The 16179-nt window shown below is 30.7% G+C and overlaps 2 protein-coding genes across 2 annotated transcripts; both read right to left on the minus strand.

Moving 5' to 3' along the window:
* Nucleotides 1-5763: 5763 nt before the first annotated feature.
* On the minus strand, nucleotides 5764-6905 carry LOC145062462 (uncharacterized). Its single transcript, XM_079010066.1, has 3 exons — nucleotides 6665-6905; nucleotides 6000-6156; nucleotides 5764-5908 (listed from the first exon to the last, which is right to left on the minus strand). The coding sequence occupies exons 1-3, from the start codon at nucleotides 6842-6844 to the stop codon at nucleotides 5775-5777; spliced, it is 471 nt and encodes a 156-aa protein (XP_078866192.1). The 5' UTR covers nucleotides 6845-6905; the 3' UTR covers nucleotides 5764-5774.
* Nucleotides 6906-8611: 1706 nt separating this feature from the next.
* On the minus strand, nucleotides 8612-9835 carry LOC145064766 (copper-transporting ATPase PAA1, chloroplastic-like). The gene is made up of 4 exons (XM_079012145.1): nucleotides 9494-9835; nucleotides 9214-9267; nucleotides 8957-9110; nucleotides 8612-8855 (listed from the first exon to the last, which is right to left on the minus strand). The coding sequence occupies exons 1-4, from the start codon at nucleotides 9782-9784 to the stop codon at nucleotides 8848-8850; spliced, it is 507 nt and encodes a 168-aa protein (XP_078868271.1). The 5' UTR covers nucleotides 9785-9835; the 3' UTR covers nucleotides 8612-8847.
* Between the last annotated feature and the right edge of the window lie 6344 nt (nucleotides 9836-16179).

Here is a 16179-nt window from a genome sequence, read left to right on the forward strand (position 1 = left end):
ATGTGTTTATGATATATGTGCAATCACTTTGTGTTTGATATGTAATGTGATTGTATGTTTTGCATGAAGACCTTGGGAGGGAGCCCGTGACATTGGATGTAAGACCATGTGGGGTAGCCCATGACAGTCCTAGGTAAAGATCATGTGGGGTAGCCCATGGCATTGGATGTAAGACCATGTGGGGTAGCCCATGGCAGTCCTAGGTAAAGTCCATGTGGGGTAGCCCATAGCATTCTTGCTGGTTCTATGCATGCATGGCCTATGTGATATGTTACTTGGATATGTGTATGTGTGGTGTGTGGTATGCTCTGGGGAACTCACTAAGCATTTCGCTTACAGGTTGTTGAATTGTTTCAGGTACATCGGAGCCAAAAGGCAAGGGCAAGGCGTGATGGCGCGACGTGCACTCTATCTATCTCTTTTTTCACTAATATGTTTTGGGACACACTCTGATAATCTATATAATGTAATGGATGGTGTTTTAAACTAAATGTAGGGTTCACGATTTTATGTAAATGTGTTATTTAAATTAAATTAAATTTTTCGTTGTAAAATTTGGGCTGTTACATTATATCTATGACATGTGATATTTTGGGGAACTCACTAAGCTTTGTGCTTACGGTTTTCAGTTTATGTTTCAGGTACTTTTGGTTCGAAAGTGAAGTGCTCGGGATGATTGCAGTGCACATACCACCTCGTTCTCCATTTTATCATTTTATGATTACGATGATGTTTCATGATATATTTGATTCACTTTGTTCCACTTTGTTTTTTTGATGATGTTTTGGATTACATTTTTACTTAATTTAAAAATGAAACTTTTTGGTCTTAATTTTTGGGATGTTTCAAGTTGGTATCGGAGCCTTAGCTTGAGGGATTTAGACGTACTCTCGGGTATGTTTTAACTCAAACTGAGGGCTTGGTAAAAATAAAAAAATGTTTCAAAGAGTTTCTAATAAAAAGAAAAGGGTGTGGTGCATGTAATCAACCGATCTCAAGTAAGTTTTCCCAAAATACTCATACATGAATTATGATATGCTTGATTTATGAATCTGTGAATCGCATTCTAGTTAGGGATAAGGATCTGCTCAGGATTTATATGATAGAATGCTAGGAGAAATGCCTTCTTATGCCTACTGTATGAGCTTGTAGACTTGCATGCTAGTACTGATCAGTTAGTGATATGATGACCCGATTAGGTTGTGCTTGATTCCGATTACTTAATGCTCGAATGTTGCTTGCTTTGTGATTTTTAGGAGTTCTCACTAACTTCAGCTAACTAGTAATCGAATATGTTACGTTACATATTACGAAAACTAAATAATTTTAGAAGGTTAGGTTTTAACTTTATTGCGCTGCTCTTGTTTGAGTCCAACCATTGTAGTGTGAGACCTTTAATCCGAAGAATTATCTGGTGTCAATGATATGTAATTATATTCATGAGCTAGTTAGAGGGTGTTGGTAGGAGTTTCTTCTGCAACTGATGGCAGAGAGTGGCGTGGTGGTTGCCCTAGGAAAACCTAGGAATAGATTTAGTGCTGGGAGACTTGTCTTGTGAAGAACTATTTGTGTGTATAAGGAATGACTTGGAGGATTCAAAGCGATCCTTGAGGAAAGTACGGATCGATGTGGAAGGTAGTATGAGACCATACTACTGGAAGCAGATGATTCATACTCGAGTCAAGGAGGATTACGATGAATCTAGGGAGCTTGTAGAGTATGAGACTCCTCGATATATATATATATATATATATATATAATGATGCGTATTTCGATGGTTTATATGGTCTATTTTCAGTATGGTGGCTCTTCGAGGCAGACCTTTGGTGGTTCTAGTGCAGGTGGGGGCTCATGCTCAAGTTCTGGAGCCAGGCAGTTGGATGATCAGACTCAGGAGTTCATTTCATCTGAGGTTACCCGTAGCATACTTGAGCAGACTCCTGTGATCTTTGGTATGATCAAGGAGGGCATCGTGGAGGTGTTGGAGGAGCTTTTGGGCTCTCCCTGTTCTGAGATGGTGGCTTTGATTAGGACACATTCACCGAACTTCAGGGAGTTCTGGGTATGTGTACTTGATTTTGGTAGGAGCTGGGATACATATTTTCCGTTGGCCGAGTTCTCCTACAACAACGGTTATCACGCCAACATCAACCGAGCTCCTTTTGAGATGCTTTATGGGAGGAAGTGTCGTAACTGGATTTTCTGGGACGAGGTGGGATAACAAGTCATGGGGAGTACCAAGTTGGTACTCAAGACCACCGAGCTGATTCAGCAGGTGTGCGGGAGACTCTAGACCCGTAAGAATAGCTATGCAGACAGATGCTGTTCAGACCTTGAGTTTTAGGTCGCAGATTTTCTGCTACTGAAGGTGTTGCCTTGGAAAGTCACCATTCAGTTTAGGAGTTGGTGCAAGCTATGCCACAGATTCATTGATCCTTTTAGGATCCTCGTCCGAGTGGGCATGGTTACATATCAGCTAGATTTACCAGCTAAACTGAGTCAGATCAACAACACATTCCGTGTCTCTCAGCTGTGGAAGTTCCTAACCGATGGGTCTGTAGTGGTACCGGTGGATGATATTCAGGTGAATGAGCGCCTGAACTATGTGGAGAGATCTATGGCAAATCTTGACAAGAAGACCAAGACCTCGCGCAACAATGTAGTGGAGTTGATTAAAGTGTAATGGTAACACCGGAAGGGTCAGAATGGGCATGGGAACCTAAAGAGGAGATGATGGAGCACTACCCCAAGTTATTTACAGTAGCGAACTTCGAGGACGAAGCATGATTTAATTGGGGAAGAGTTTTAACACCTGTTCCAGGTATCAGTTAATTTATTAATGTTAAACTTTCATTTTTGGGTGGCCACGTCGTGGTGGAGCTTCACCACGACGTAGCAATATTTTTATGATCGCGGGAATTAAATGACCTGCCACGGCATGTCCATATGTGCCACAACGTAGCCATAAGTGCCACTGCGTGGCAATTATTTTTAGAGGAAACTAATCCTTAGGATTTGGGCCTTATTTAAAGGACCTTATGGCTAGGGTTTCAGGATCATTCAACATCCATTACCCTCTCAAGATTAGAAACCCTAACCCTAGTCTCCATTGTTTAGTGTTGAGCTCTTTGTGGTGTTTTGTTTCATTTTGAAGGAAGAAGAAGAAGGTGTTACCCAAAGATCAAGCAACAACTCCTATCCATCTTTAGAATCACCATCTGGACCATTTGCAAGTCCTCAAGTTTCTATCTTGATGATTCTTTGGTTGTAGATCTAGTTTCTTATCATCTTTTGGTCCATAAGAAATGTTTGGTTGGTTTGAAGTGATAAAGGTTGCAACTTTATGATTCCCCTGTGTCCCATAAACAATATATCTTGTGGATCTAGAGTTTGGTTGGGGTTCTTGACCTTGCATGATTTTTTGGTCACTTTCAGCTCATATTGACCTAAAATGGATTTTAGACATGCATTGGAGATGCATGTCTATATAGCACCCACCGTTATGCTATATTTGGTATTGGAAACTCTACTGGAGTGGTTGGGTTAAGGAATTTTCAGATTGAGGGATTAATGGTTAAGTCCTTATTGTATTTTGCCTTATTTGGACCTAGGGTTTGGGATCATGATCTATTTAGGTGTCGTAATGGATAATGCTGGAAACTTTATCCATTTAGACCATAGAATGGACAAGAACTGTGCTTTGGAGCTCTTAGAATCGAAAAAAGTGGCTTAACCTATTAAGTTGTTATAAACCCAATGCCCACGGCGTGACCTTAGGTCGCTACGACGTGAAAGCTAGGAAATGGTCGTCTGTATTGTTGTATGAGGCCACGGTGTGGTCATAGATGCCCACAACGTGGCAGTTGACTAAAGTCAATGTTGACCATTGACTTTTTGACTTGAGTTGACTTTTTGTCAAACTACGAGTTTTGGAAGAAGAGTTAAGGGCTTACCTTGTGTAACAGTATAGGTGGTGTATAACATTGATATTTCATGCGCTGAGAGCAGTAGTGGCTGAGTATCGACTGAGAGGTGAGTCTCTTCACTGTATTCGTGGGTCGAATGCACCAATACCGAACCACTAGATTATGTTTGTAGGATGATATATGTCTCTGTGACACTTGTTGATATGTCTGCATATGCTTGTTGTCTTTGTGACTTTTGCTGATATGACTGTATGTTGATTGTATGTGGGGTGAAATAGATTCGAGGGGTGAAATAAACCCATTCGGTTGAAAAATACCGATTAAGTTGAAATAGGCTCGGGGATGAAATAGGCCCGATGGTGAAATAGACATTTTTCGTTGAAAAATACCAATTAAATTGAAATAGACTCGGGATGAAATAGGCTCGGGGGTGAAATAGACTCGGTACAACTTCGTATTGATATGTATGTATGGTATGGGGTATTTTAGGGAGCCCACTGAGTTTTGTGTTTACGGTTTTATGCTTATGGTTTTCGTTACTTCCGGTTTCAAGGAGAAGGGTTCGACATGATTGTTCTGCATCCACTAGTATTCCGCATGATTTGATTGATTTTGTACTCTGATGATTGTATGACACACTTTATGTTATGATGAGTTTTCCAACTGAATGAATGGTTGTTTTGATCGATTTAAAAGAAATTTTTTACTTTCAAATTTTGGGATGTTATAGAATTTATCAATATACTTCAAAATATATTTCAAAAAAGGTGTTGGTAAATAAGGTTTTATTGATGATACTTGTCTATGGGGATATGTAGACAACCCCCCCCCCCCCCCTACCCCCCACACACACTTACAAAGGTAACAAAGTATAAAAATAGAACAAAACAACACCAATGAACTTTTCTTTGTATACTTATTACTCGCAAACTATAGGCTTTCTACATGTATGACCATTAAAGTTGATCTTTTGCTCAAAATATGTTGTTGGTATTGCTCACACAACATGTTACCAACCATGTGGCATGACCCGTGGCATCCCATGTGACAACTAACATATATTTTAGTGTTGATGATGTATATATTCTACCATTAAACGTTTTTTGTATACATTTTATCATTAAAATTTTCTGTACACATTTTAACATTAGTCTTACATAATTTATTCAAAAATACATATATTTTAATGTAATATGTATTTTTACTTACTGATAAAGTGTTTCTTATGACAATTATTTTGTCTAAATACCAATTATTGGTCAAAAAGTTTTACCTTACTGATCCAAATAACCTACCTCATTAGTCTAGTATATTAGATGCCATTTTTTTTTGTTATTGAAAATTCACTTCTTTCAACCAAAAAAAAACGGTATCATAGGGTATGAGATATGAGAAAGCCACATACATTTTTTTTAATATCACAATCCGTGGGGCCAAAATTTCAATCATTGCTAACAAAACTCTTTTCAAAAAATCTTCCTACCGAGGCTTTACCATATCTTGGATAACTGATACCTAAACCATATGTTTCTCCCTAATATTGTATGAAATATTGAAAAAAAAAGTTATATTCGTTCTTTATACTAAGGCTTAGGGTTTTCCAAATACATGTTTGTGTACAAAATGCTCATTAGCCTCAACTATTTATCCAAGAACACCTTTTGACTAATAACGAGTATTCGGATAAAATGTCATTTATGATACTTTGTTACGCTTGTAATAAGTCATTCTCCCAATAATTAAAACTTTTAAAATTAGTTTTAATCATATATGGTATCATATATCTCATGCCTTCAATATTATACACCTTTCTATTCATGTTACTATTTATAAAACATAAACTAAATATCAAAACTTTGATTCAAGAAAATCGTTTCCTCCAAGTGTCTTAACAACAGTTTTCAGAAGTTTAATCTCTTTATCCCTCTTTGAAATTTCTTCTTCTTTTGTTCTTAATTCTTCCATGTGCAATTCAAACACCTCTACAATGAAGAAGAATACAATGTTATAAAAATAAGAAATTATTCCAACAACATTAAGATGTAAATAAAAAAGTTAATAGAGTGTGCATACTTGTGGTGTTTTCAAGCTCTTTTATCATCTCTTTTGCTTGTAATTCAGCAGCTTTTTGTCCTGCTTCAGCTTCTCTTTTCTCTATACGAGCATGAGCTGAAGCTGAAATGGCAGCATCTACCTCTCGTTCTAATGTCTCTACTCTTTGCTCAAGAATCTGCACCCGAAAAAAAGTCATGTGAAAAAGAGGATTTATTAAGTTATTTTCTCACAATGTTTTTGAATTGAAATACAAAAAGAGGAGTTGATCCCCAATGAATTGAATTCAATCAGAAGTAGAATGACGATGTAGAAATTGGAACTCTTAACTGTTGAATTTCAATCAGACATAATCAAACATTGATAAGAAGCCTTGCTAGATTTGTTATTAGGTCGAATTTTAGCTCAAAAACTGACGGAATCATGTTAATTTCAAACATACAACACCAATCAAATCTGATATCGAAAATCATACGAGTTTTCTCTGATTTGAACAGATTATAAGAAATCCAACGATTGAAACTCAAACAATTCAATTGCAATAAGAGATCATCAACATGCGGATTACCGATTATCATTTATTAATCAAATCATATATCGGCCGAGAAATGTGGTTGAATCTCTTAATTTGACAAGCGAAGTTGTAAAAAATGTTGAAATCAGGTAACAGGAAACGGAAACGGAACCTTGATTGTACGGGCTTGTTCGGAGGTTAAGGAGGATCTGTTGTAAGTATTGGGATCGACGTAGACAGCGCTCTTGAGGAGTAGCGTTTCAATGGAGGTGAGATTGTGAGATAAGTCGGTGAGATTGGCGATGGCGGAATTCCATCTCTGGTTTCCTTTGCCTTTCTCTGTGTCCTCCATTGTTGCTCCTCGACAATGAATGAAAACAACTGCCGGCTTCTCGTCTTGTTAACGGGTTAATTACTAAACTCTTTCGCAAAATACCCAACATTTGAATATTTTATCAAGTAACCAAAAAGAGTAAAAAAACTACCAAAATAAAAATAAAAAAAAGAAATATATCGTTATATTTCTAGAGGCTAGATCTTTGAAGAAAGTGTTATATTTTCATGGAATATATAGAAAATATGATGTAACATATACACATTCATTTTGGTAAATAAGGTGTTTTCACGATCATTTTTATTACTGAATAAGTTAATATAGTTTGTTACAAAATAGTAGTATCTTTTATATAAGGGATAATGACTTAAAAAAGGTAATGAAGTTTAAAAAATATATAAAAAAGACCGTTGTTTTTTTTAGTACACAAAATACCATTAAAGTATATTTTTTGTACACAAAATACCAACGAAATACACATATGTTCAAATAAAACCTTGTGGTAACCGGCTATCTCAAGTAAACAGAAAATGACTTCAAAATGTAACAAAGTATCTAAAATGTTCAAAAAATACCATTATTTTTTTAGTATAAAAAATACCCTTGAAATATATCATTTGTACACAAAATACCAACGAAATACATATTTTAGTACAAAAAATACCATTGAAATTTCCAAAATATTAAAAAAAAATATATATTGTTGTTTTTTCTGAAAACCTTTTGTTAACTTCGTTGTTTCCGGATTATATAAAATAGAGTCATCGGACATTAGTCACCGTCGTACCAGTTCACACCGGTTGTTTATTCTCTTTCATTCCATCAATCGATCAGTTTGTATCTAAATCCATATTTAGGAATTCTCATGACATAACGTCACACTCGTTTCTCCGTTGTGTCTATCTTGTGCCGCAACACTAATAAACAGCTAACCTTGATGTATAATATGTGTATCTATATAACGTATATATGTTTTAGGTTTGAGGCATAAATGTGATCGAGAAGCAAGAATGTTTTACTAAGGTTATTATCCACTTCTCTTGTTACCACAAGAATGATTGAGTGAAGGAATGAAAGAGATTTGCACAATTATTGTAAACTGATATGACAGCTCATGATCTCCGATGATTGTGTTCTATATAATCCGACAACAACGCATTTAACAAAAAGTGTGGTATTTTTTGAACATTTTGGAAACTTCGTTACACTTTTAAGTTATTTTTCCATTTACTTAAAGTACTTGGTTACCACGATTTTTTATTTGAATATATGTGTACTTCGTTGGTATTCGGTGTAAAAATAGTAACATTAATGGTACTTTTATACTAAAAAAACAACAATGATATTTTTCAACATTTGGAAACCGGATAACCTACAATAACAGGTCAAATGGTATTTTGTGTACTAAAAAAAGACAATGATCTTTTTTATACATTTTTAAAACTTCGTTACTTTTCTAGGTCATTATCCCTTTATATAAATACGGTGTCACATGTTATATAAAGTTTTTTAAGGGGTATGTAGCATTTGTACCCAAAATAACGGTTAAAATAAGAAAATAAAATGATTTCCTAAGAATTCGAACTTTTTATTTGTATACAAAAAGGATACGTTTTTTCATTCCTATCCAACAAACACCATTCCATTCTTTTCCTAATTGGCTAATTCCATGAAACCTCCTTTCCTAATTGGCTAATTCCTTGAAACCTCCTACATATGGATTTTCCACTAAATGGAGATTTTTAAATTCATTTTCTTATTTGTATATAAATAATAGACAAAACACACACACACACACATCCCATTTGATATTACAACAAAAGCCAGTTGTTTTTACCCAATATAAATAAAAAAATAAAAATCTTAACAACTACAAATGTAAGACAAATAGTTGTAAAGAAATGAAATTCTACACAACATAAAACTTACACCAAATATGCCATTTTGAGATCTTTAACAAGTTTATAAAAAGACGAAAAAAAGTTTGCTTCTTACAACACTCTTTTACATTTCTAAGATTGCTATCCTTCTGTAGACAATAGAAAAGGAGAAAAATGTCAAAAAATTTGCAGATTGCAATATGAAAGTCGATTTCTTTAATTATAGTGAAAAAAGATTTTTAATTTTTACCTTTAAGGGTAGAGGTAAATCCACAAGTTGTCAAATGCTTCGCAAGATCTTCCCCAATTACTTTCTTCCAATTTGGTGTAGTTGTAGCTTCAGATACAGGCAATACAATTGCAGTCGCTGTTTCAAGATTCACATTGGCAGAAGCCACTTGTGCCTATTCATGTATAGAATTTTTTAAATCAAACAATTCGATTTCTTTTTTTCAGGAAAATGTCAAGAAGATTAACACAGGAATGAATGAATGAAGAAGTAGATACTTGATTCTCCAAAATTCTTTGTACACTTGATGAACATCCTCCACAAGTCATCCCCTGTCAGAGATGAAGCTCATAAGTTGACAAATTGATCATTACACCTGATTCTCCATTCTATTTTGGGTCAATCTTCTACGAAATTGGTGAAATTGGTTATGCGTTTTGATCAATATCGTTTGCGATTTCCAACTTTTGTATAGATTAAAGAGAAAATGTGTGTTTTTTATCGATGAATTGTCAAAAACGGGAGTATACAAAAGTGATTTGGGAGAAAATTACTTACTGTAACATCAAGAACTATCACATCGGGCGATAAGGGCGAAACATCATCAGCTGCAGCAGCGATGGGATTCACCTTGACCTTGCGACCATTATCAGAAGGAGAAGAAAAGGAAGCAGCGGAAGACACCGCAGCTCCAGCATTCCTCAATCCAAACTTGACTGATGATCTCCGAAACGCAGCGCTTGGGTTGGGGTTGATTCGTGGAGGGTGGAGGAGAGTTAATTGATTTCGGAGCGTTTGGCCGGAGCAATCGAGGGTATTGGAGATGGCTGCAGACAAGGTCGCCTCCATTTTTGGCAAGGAGAGGTTAGTGGTTTGAGAAAAGTATCTATCCACTGCTTATAAATCTATTTTATAATTTTATCCATGGAAAATATTACTATAAATTTAGCCGATTTTTTGAAGTATTTTTAAAATTTCGACGATAATGAAGTAAAGGTTGTTTGTGGTTATTTATATAAACTGTTTCTTTTAGGGTTTAGGCTATTTTTATCATTTGACTTTAACGTATTTGTTCACGTTTAACTTTTGGTTTGGTTTGGTTGCTTAAGTTTTTCCTTTTATGTTTGTTTGAGATTACTTTTCAAACTAATTTTTGGAAGTTTGGCTAAAAATTTTAAAAAATGTTTTGAAATTCCAAAAGTCATTTTATATTGATTTTTTGGCAAGAAAAAAAAAGTTGTTTTAAAAGTAAGGAATTTGTAACTTTTGATGACTTTTGGCCTTTTGGTTTTTGTCATTTAAAAGTTAATACAAATATATTTTAAAAACTTTTTTTTTTTTTTGGAAAAAACCACAAGTCAAAAAGTTTTTTTTTGTCAAAAGGGATTTTTTAGGTTAAAAAAAATCCCTAACACCCCCTTGTGTGTTGTTTGTTTTTTCTGGGAAAATGTCTGCAGTATGTAAACATCTGTAGAATTCTACAATAGAAGAGATGGATCAAACGTCTGTAGTTTGAAAAAAAAAATTATTTGTTTTTTTATTATCTGCAGTCTACTAAAATAAACAAAAATCTAAATAAACTGATTTTTTTTAAACTTCAAAGTGATTATTTAATATTTTTATCACTTTGTTATAAATAATAAACAAATCTAGATTGAAATTTATATATTATTGTATAAAAAGTAAACATAAAATGATACGAATTAATGTATATATTTGATAAAACCCAACAATGTTGGTCGCAAAGTTAAACATTGTAATTAGGAATCAAATAATTTGATACATAAATTGATGGAAATAAACTTCAATTTTTTCAATTAAATCAATTAAAACATACCATACATATTTTTCCAAAAAATTAAAGATACTGTATTAAATAATGTTTTATAAAATTTGGCACAAAAATATAAGAATTTATTATGATTTATTTTTTCATAATTATATAAACAACTTCAACGATCATTATTATAATAAATTTGTCAAAAATGTCATGTTTGTATCGTCAAAACTTTTTTTAAAGTAGTGTAACTTTTTTTTTTCAAATTGTTTAACATTAACAAAATTTGAATAAATATAAATTTAGAAAACTAATATATATATATATATATATATATATATATATATATATATATATATATATATATATATGTGTGTGTGTGTGTGTGTGTTTAGGCTACAAAATGTCTGAAGATGTTAGAAAACTCTAGTCTACATCTGCGTCAAGGAGAGGACGCACAAACATTTTTAGGTCTACAATCTTAAAAAAAAAAAAAAAACAGTCCGCAAATGCTAATGTCTGTGCATAGCTGTGAGACACACACAAAAGAGCAAGAAAATCTGCAGAGAAACAAACATCTTAATCATCTGACTTTTAAAATTGTATTTATTTTTATAACTTTATTTTAAAATTTTGGTAACTAAATAAACACAATTTAAAATTTAAATGACTAAATAAATACAAAATCAGAAGTTAAATAATCAAAAATAGACCGAACCTTTAACCTTTTATCATATACTAGTTTATAACCCGTGGAGACCACGGGTATAAAATTAATTAGTTTTTTATAATAAAACTTCAAAATTATTAATTAATTATTTTAAATAAATTATTAATTACGAGATATTTTTATTAGTTATGTGAAATTATAATCGTTGATTCAAATAAATATATAAAATTAATTTTTAATATATATTAGACATTTTTTATTTGCGAATTAATGAAAACAATAATATAAAACATTTTTTCAAGCACCGCATTCATTTGAAACTCCCATGCATTTTTTCTTTCACCACATTCATTTGAAACTCACATGACTTTTCAATTTCTTTCTAATAATAATTATAATTTGGTTAATTAGGTTAAATAAGTATCAAACCTAAAGTGTAATGATATATAAACTAAATTTTAATATTAAAATAATATATTTATTTCTACTTATAAATTTATGTTTTTAACTTTCAACATATTATATTTAATTTATTAGTTTTAATATATTGTTGGATGTAAACCATTATCATTTTTAAGATACAATTTTGGAACAATTTGTATAAAATACTTAAGTTATTAATATAAATATAACATTATAAGGTCAACTTAAATATAAATTTTAGTTTAACTTAAAACTCAAAGAATATTTTGTAAATAGTTAAAAGTGATATATTGTAGTGTCTTTCTAATAATGATTATAAGTTGGTTAATAAGGTTAAATAAATATCAAACCTAAAGTGTAATCATAAATAAACTAAATTTCAATACTAAAATGATATTTTTACATCTACTTATAAAGTTATGACTTTAACTTTTAACATATTATACTTAATTTATTAGATTTAATATGTTGTTATATATAAACCATTATCAGTTTAAAGTTGCAACTTTTGAATAGTTTGGACAAAATACTTAAATTGCAAACATAAATATAACATTACAATGTCAATTTAAATATAAATTTCAGTTCCACTTAAAAAAGCAAAGAATACTTTGTAAATATTTAAAAGTGATAAATTATAGTGATAAATGCAAAAACTAAATTGTAATTTCAAATTAACTAAAATATTTTCTAAAGATAGTTTTATAATCGTTAAAAGTTTTCAAATAAGTAGCTTATAATAAGTTACAAAAAACAATAGTTAAAAATAACTCAATATAAATGTTTATATTGTTACCTTTAAAATCAAAAAATAATGTTTGATGTTTTAAATAATTATAATGATAGAAATTAAAACATTAAACATATAAATTTAAAAAAATTAATTAAGAATAACAACAACTATAAATAAAATTAAACCATATGTTATAATTAAATTTATTCATGTGTAACTCACGGGTAGAAGTTATTCAAACGATTAAGATTAAGAAGTTATAATATATATATATATATATATATATATATATATATATATATATATATATATGTTTAAATTTAATGACGATGTTGCTGTTATATTTAATATATATATATATATATATATATATATATATATATATATTTGTAAAGACTTCAACTATATAGGTGTTATCACGCATTACAATGTGAACTTAAATATAAATTTATGTTCCAATTAAAAAACCAAAGAATATTTTGTAAATAGTTAAAAGTGATAAATTGTAGTGATGAATGTAAAAACTAAATTGTAATCTCAATTTAAGTAAAATATTTCTTGAAGATATTTTTATAATCGTTAAAAACTTCTAAATAAGTAGCTTAAAATATTTTACAATAGCAATTGTTAAAAATAACTTTATATAAATGATTTGTATACTAAATTGATATAATATATTGATAGAAATTAAAACATTAAGCAGATAAATTTTAAAAAATTAATGATTTGTTAATTTTAAAATCAAAAGTAATGTTTGATGTTTTTAATAATCATAATGATAGAAATTAAAACATTAAGCAGATAAATTTTAAAAAATTAATTAACAATAACAACAATTCTAAATAACATTAAACTATTTATTATATTTAATTTTATTCATGTATAACTCGCGGGTAGAAGTCATTCAAACGATTGAGATTATGAAGTTATAATAGATGTATATATTATCATATAATTCAAAATAATCAATATATTATATCAATTTAGTATACAAATTATTATATCAAATTTAACAACATCATTATTGTTATATTTAAAAAAACATATATTTATAAAGACTTCAACTATATATGTGTTTCTGCGTAACGCGCGGGCATTCGCCTAGTTTTAATATATTTTAGACATTTTTTATTTGTGAATTAATGAAAACAATAATATAAAATTTAAAATTGAAAATGTAGAATAAATACATTGACAAATAACATCAGATTAATTAGGAGGTCTAATAAATTTAAAAGGGAGAACTAATAGATTGACAAGTGACATCATATTAATTAAGATGTCTAATATAGTGATACATGACAAAATGACTACTCTTTTATTAGTATAGGGATTGGTTTGATTTTGTGTTTAAAGCAAAGTGAACAAATATTTGTACCACACTTTTTCTCAAAAGTGTAGAAAACCTAATTACTTTTTTTACCCTATCTAACCTGATAATCCTTTATAGCTATCAACGTCTTCGATTTTTTTTTCACAATTTGCTTTATTGATGAAAAGAAAAGGCTTGCATCACAATACTTTTCATTTGCCAATGTCTTATTTATTTTTATTGTAATTTTTGGTTAATGGTATACTAGGTGTAAGACCCGTGTATTACACGGGTTGATTTAAAAAAAGATTAAACATTAAATTAAAATGTTAACAGTACACCTTTAAAATAAAAAGGAAGAAACGTATTTATTGCAATTTAATATTATATATATATATATATATATATATATATATATATATATATATATATGATATTTAATACTTTACATATATAAGTATATGACTTATATATAAGTATATGACTTTAATTTTAAAAACTGAAACAAATCAAAAATTGACAAGTGGATAATATTTATTTCAAAAATACCACAAAATGACAAGTGTCAAAATTCATGAGAGATTGACATGTGGCAAAAAAAACCTTCATTTATTAATGAGGAAGATTAAAAACAAAAAATGCAAAGCTGTGTCCCAAAATTCCAGTTCTTATGATGTGGAAAATTTTTAAATAACATATATATATATATATATATATATATATATATATATATATATATATATGCTTAGGTTATTCTATTCAAACTAATTATTGTGTTATTGTATGCATAAATATAGACCAATCATTTTACTTATTTTAAGAAGATGATTAATACATATTATTGAATTAAAAATAATCGAAAAATACCATCTAATATAACTAGAAGAGTATTTTAGTCATTTAATATAGATTTAATAAAGGAAATTTGCATATTTTAAGGGATCATTGATTTTATTAATTTTAAAAATCTGATTTTACAAATTATAAGATTTTTAATTTGGACATTATGACAGAATATGTTTGAGTATGTTCAAAAATAAAAATATTCTAGAACCATAATAAAAATATTCTTGAACATATTTCTTGTAGAATAATAAATTCTCGAACCAGTAATTGAAGAATTAAAACAAAAATTATATTAATTCTTATAAAATACATGTAACAATTGCTAAGAATTACATTTATTGTTAAAGAATAAAACTAAAAAACTTTCAATTCGGGAAAAAAACATTAAAATCTAACAAATACACTAATTTATTCTAAAAGAATAATGTTGCTAAGAGGCGTCGTTCAAATTTCGTGGTCCGTTCTTCAAGCACCAGCTTCTGTGGAAACAAATCCAATGAATAAATTAGTGAGAAAATATCCATATTCCATTCCAGCATAATTGGAATTCGTGATTCCATTATGATAGAATTGGAATTCATTTACCAATAATTATATTAATTCGAGGCATTCTAACAGAATATGTTCATGATTATCATATAAAAAAACATTCTTTTATGATAGAATACTATAAACAAAGAAATACCATTCAGTTGAAGCATTTTAGCGAACGCTTGGTGTGCATTAAAACAATTTACAATTTCCTATAAAAATTAGACAATCAGAACAAATTCCCAATAAACCTAAACACATCGAGTCTATCAGAAAACCATTGTATCTTACATTCGTTTCTATCAGATTATCGTTAATCTATGCCTTGGAGCTTGTAAATGTAAGCAATTTTGCACAGGTTTCGTTCAATGTCATCATTCAAGCCTGTATTTTTGAATCATCGAACAGAAGATTCCTAATTTCGTACATTTTTATTAGGGATTTCGCTTGGGATGGATCAATAAGAAATCAGAAAATAAGAAAATCAGTTTTCAACAGTGCATTTGAAGGGTGAAGAGTCAATTAGTGGCTTGTTATTTCACTCTAGATCAACAGGAACTGTGACCGGTTTCAAGAAAACAAGAAGAGATTGAAGGGTGTGATCGATTAAAGAAGAGAAGAGATCCAATTTCGAGTTTAATATTGATACTTGTGATTTATTCTTGTGTATGTGGCGTCGATAAAAGATGGAGACAGAACAAGAGCCGTATCGATTTTTGGGGACGTGATTGTTGAAACAAGAACAGGAAGAACCGAAGAAGGTACACAAGGAGAGCTGCAGTTTTTTTCTTATTTCCTTGGCTCATGTCGATCAATTTTGCAAGAGGTGAAGGAAGGCGTGCCTATTCTCGTCGATTTTGACCTGCACCTGCGAATATGCGACGGGCCAAACGGTGGTTGTTGCCTTGCTGGTCGCGGCTTGCTATTGATTATGGAAGGAATGAGTCAATGA

The sequence above is a fragment of the Lactuca serriola genome, chromosome 7 (genome assembly GCF_051521515.1).
Source record: "Lactuca serriola cultivar US96UC23 chromosome 7, Lser_US96UC23_V15, whole genome shotgun sequence".
In the NCBI taxonomy this organism is placed as follows: Eukaryota; Viridiplantae; Streptophyta; class Magnoliopsida; order Asterales; family Asteraceae; genus Lactuca; species Lactuca serriola.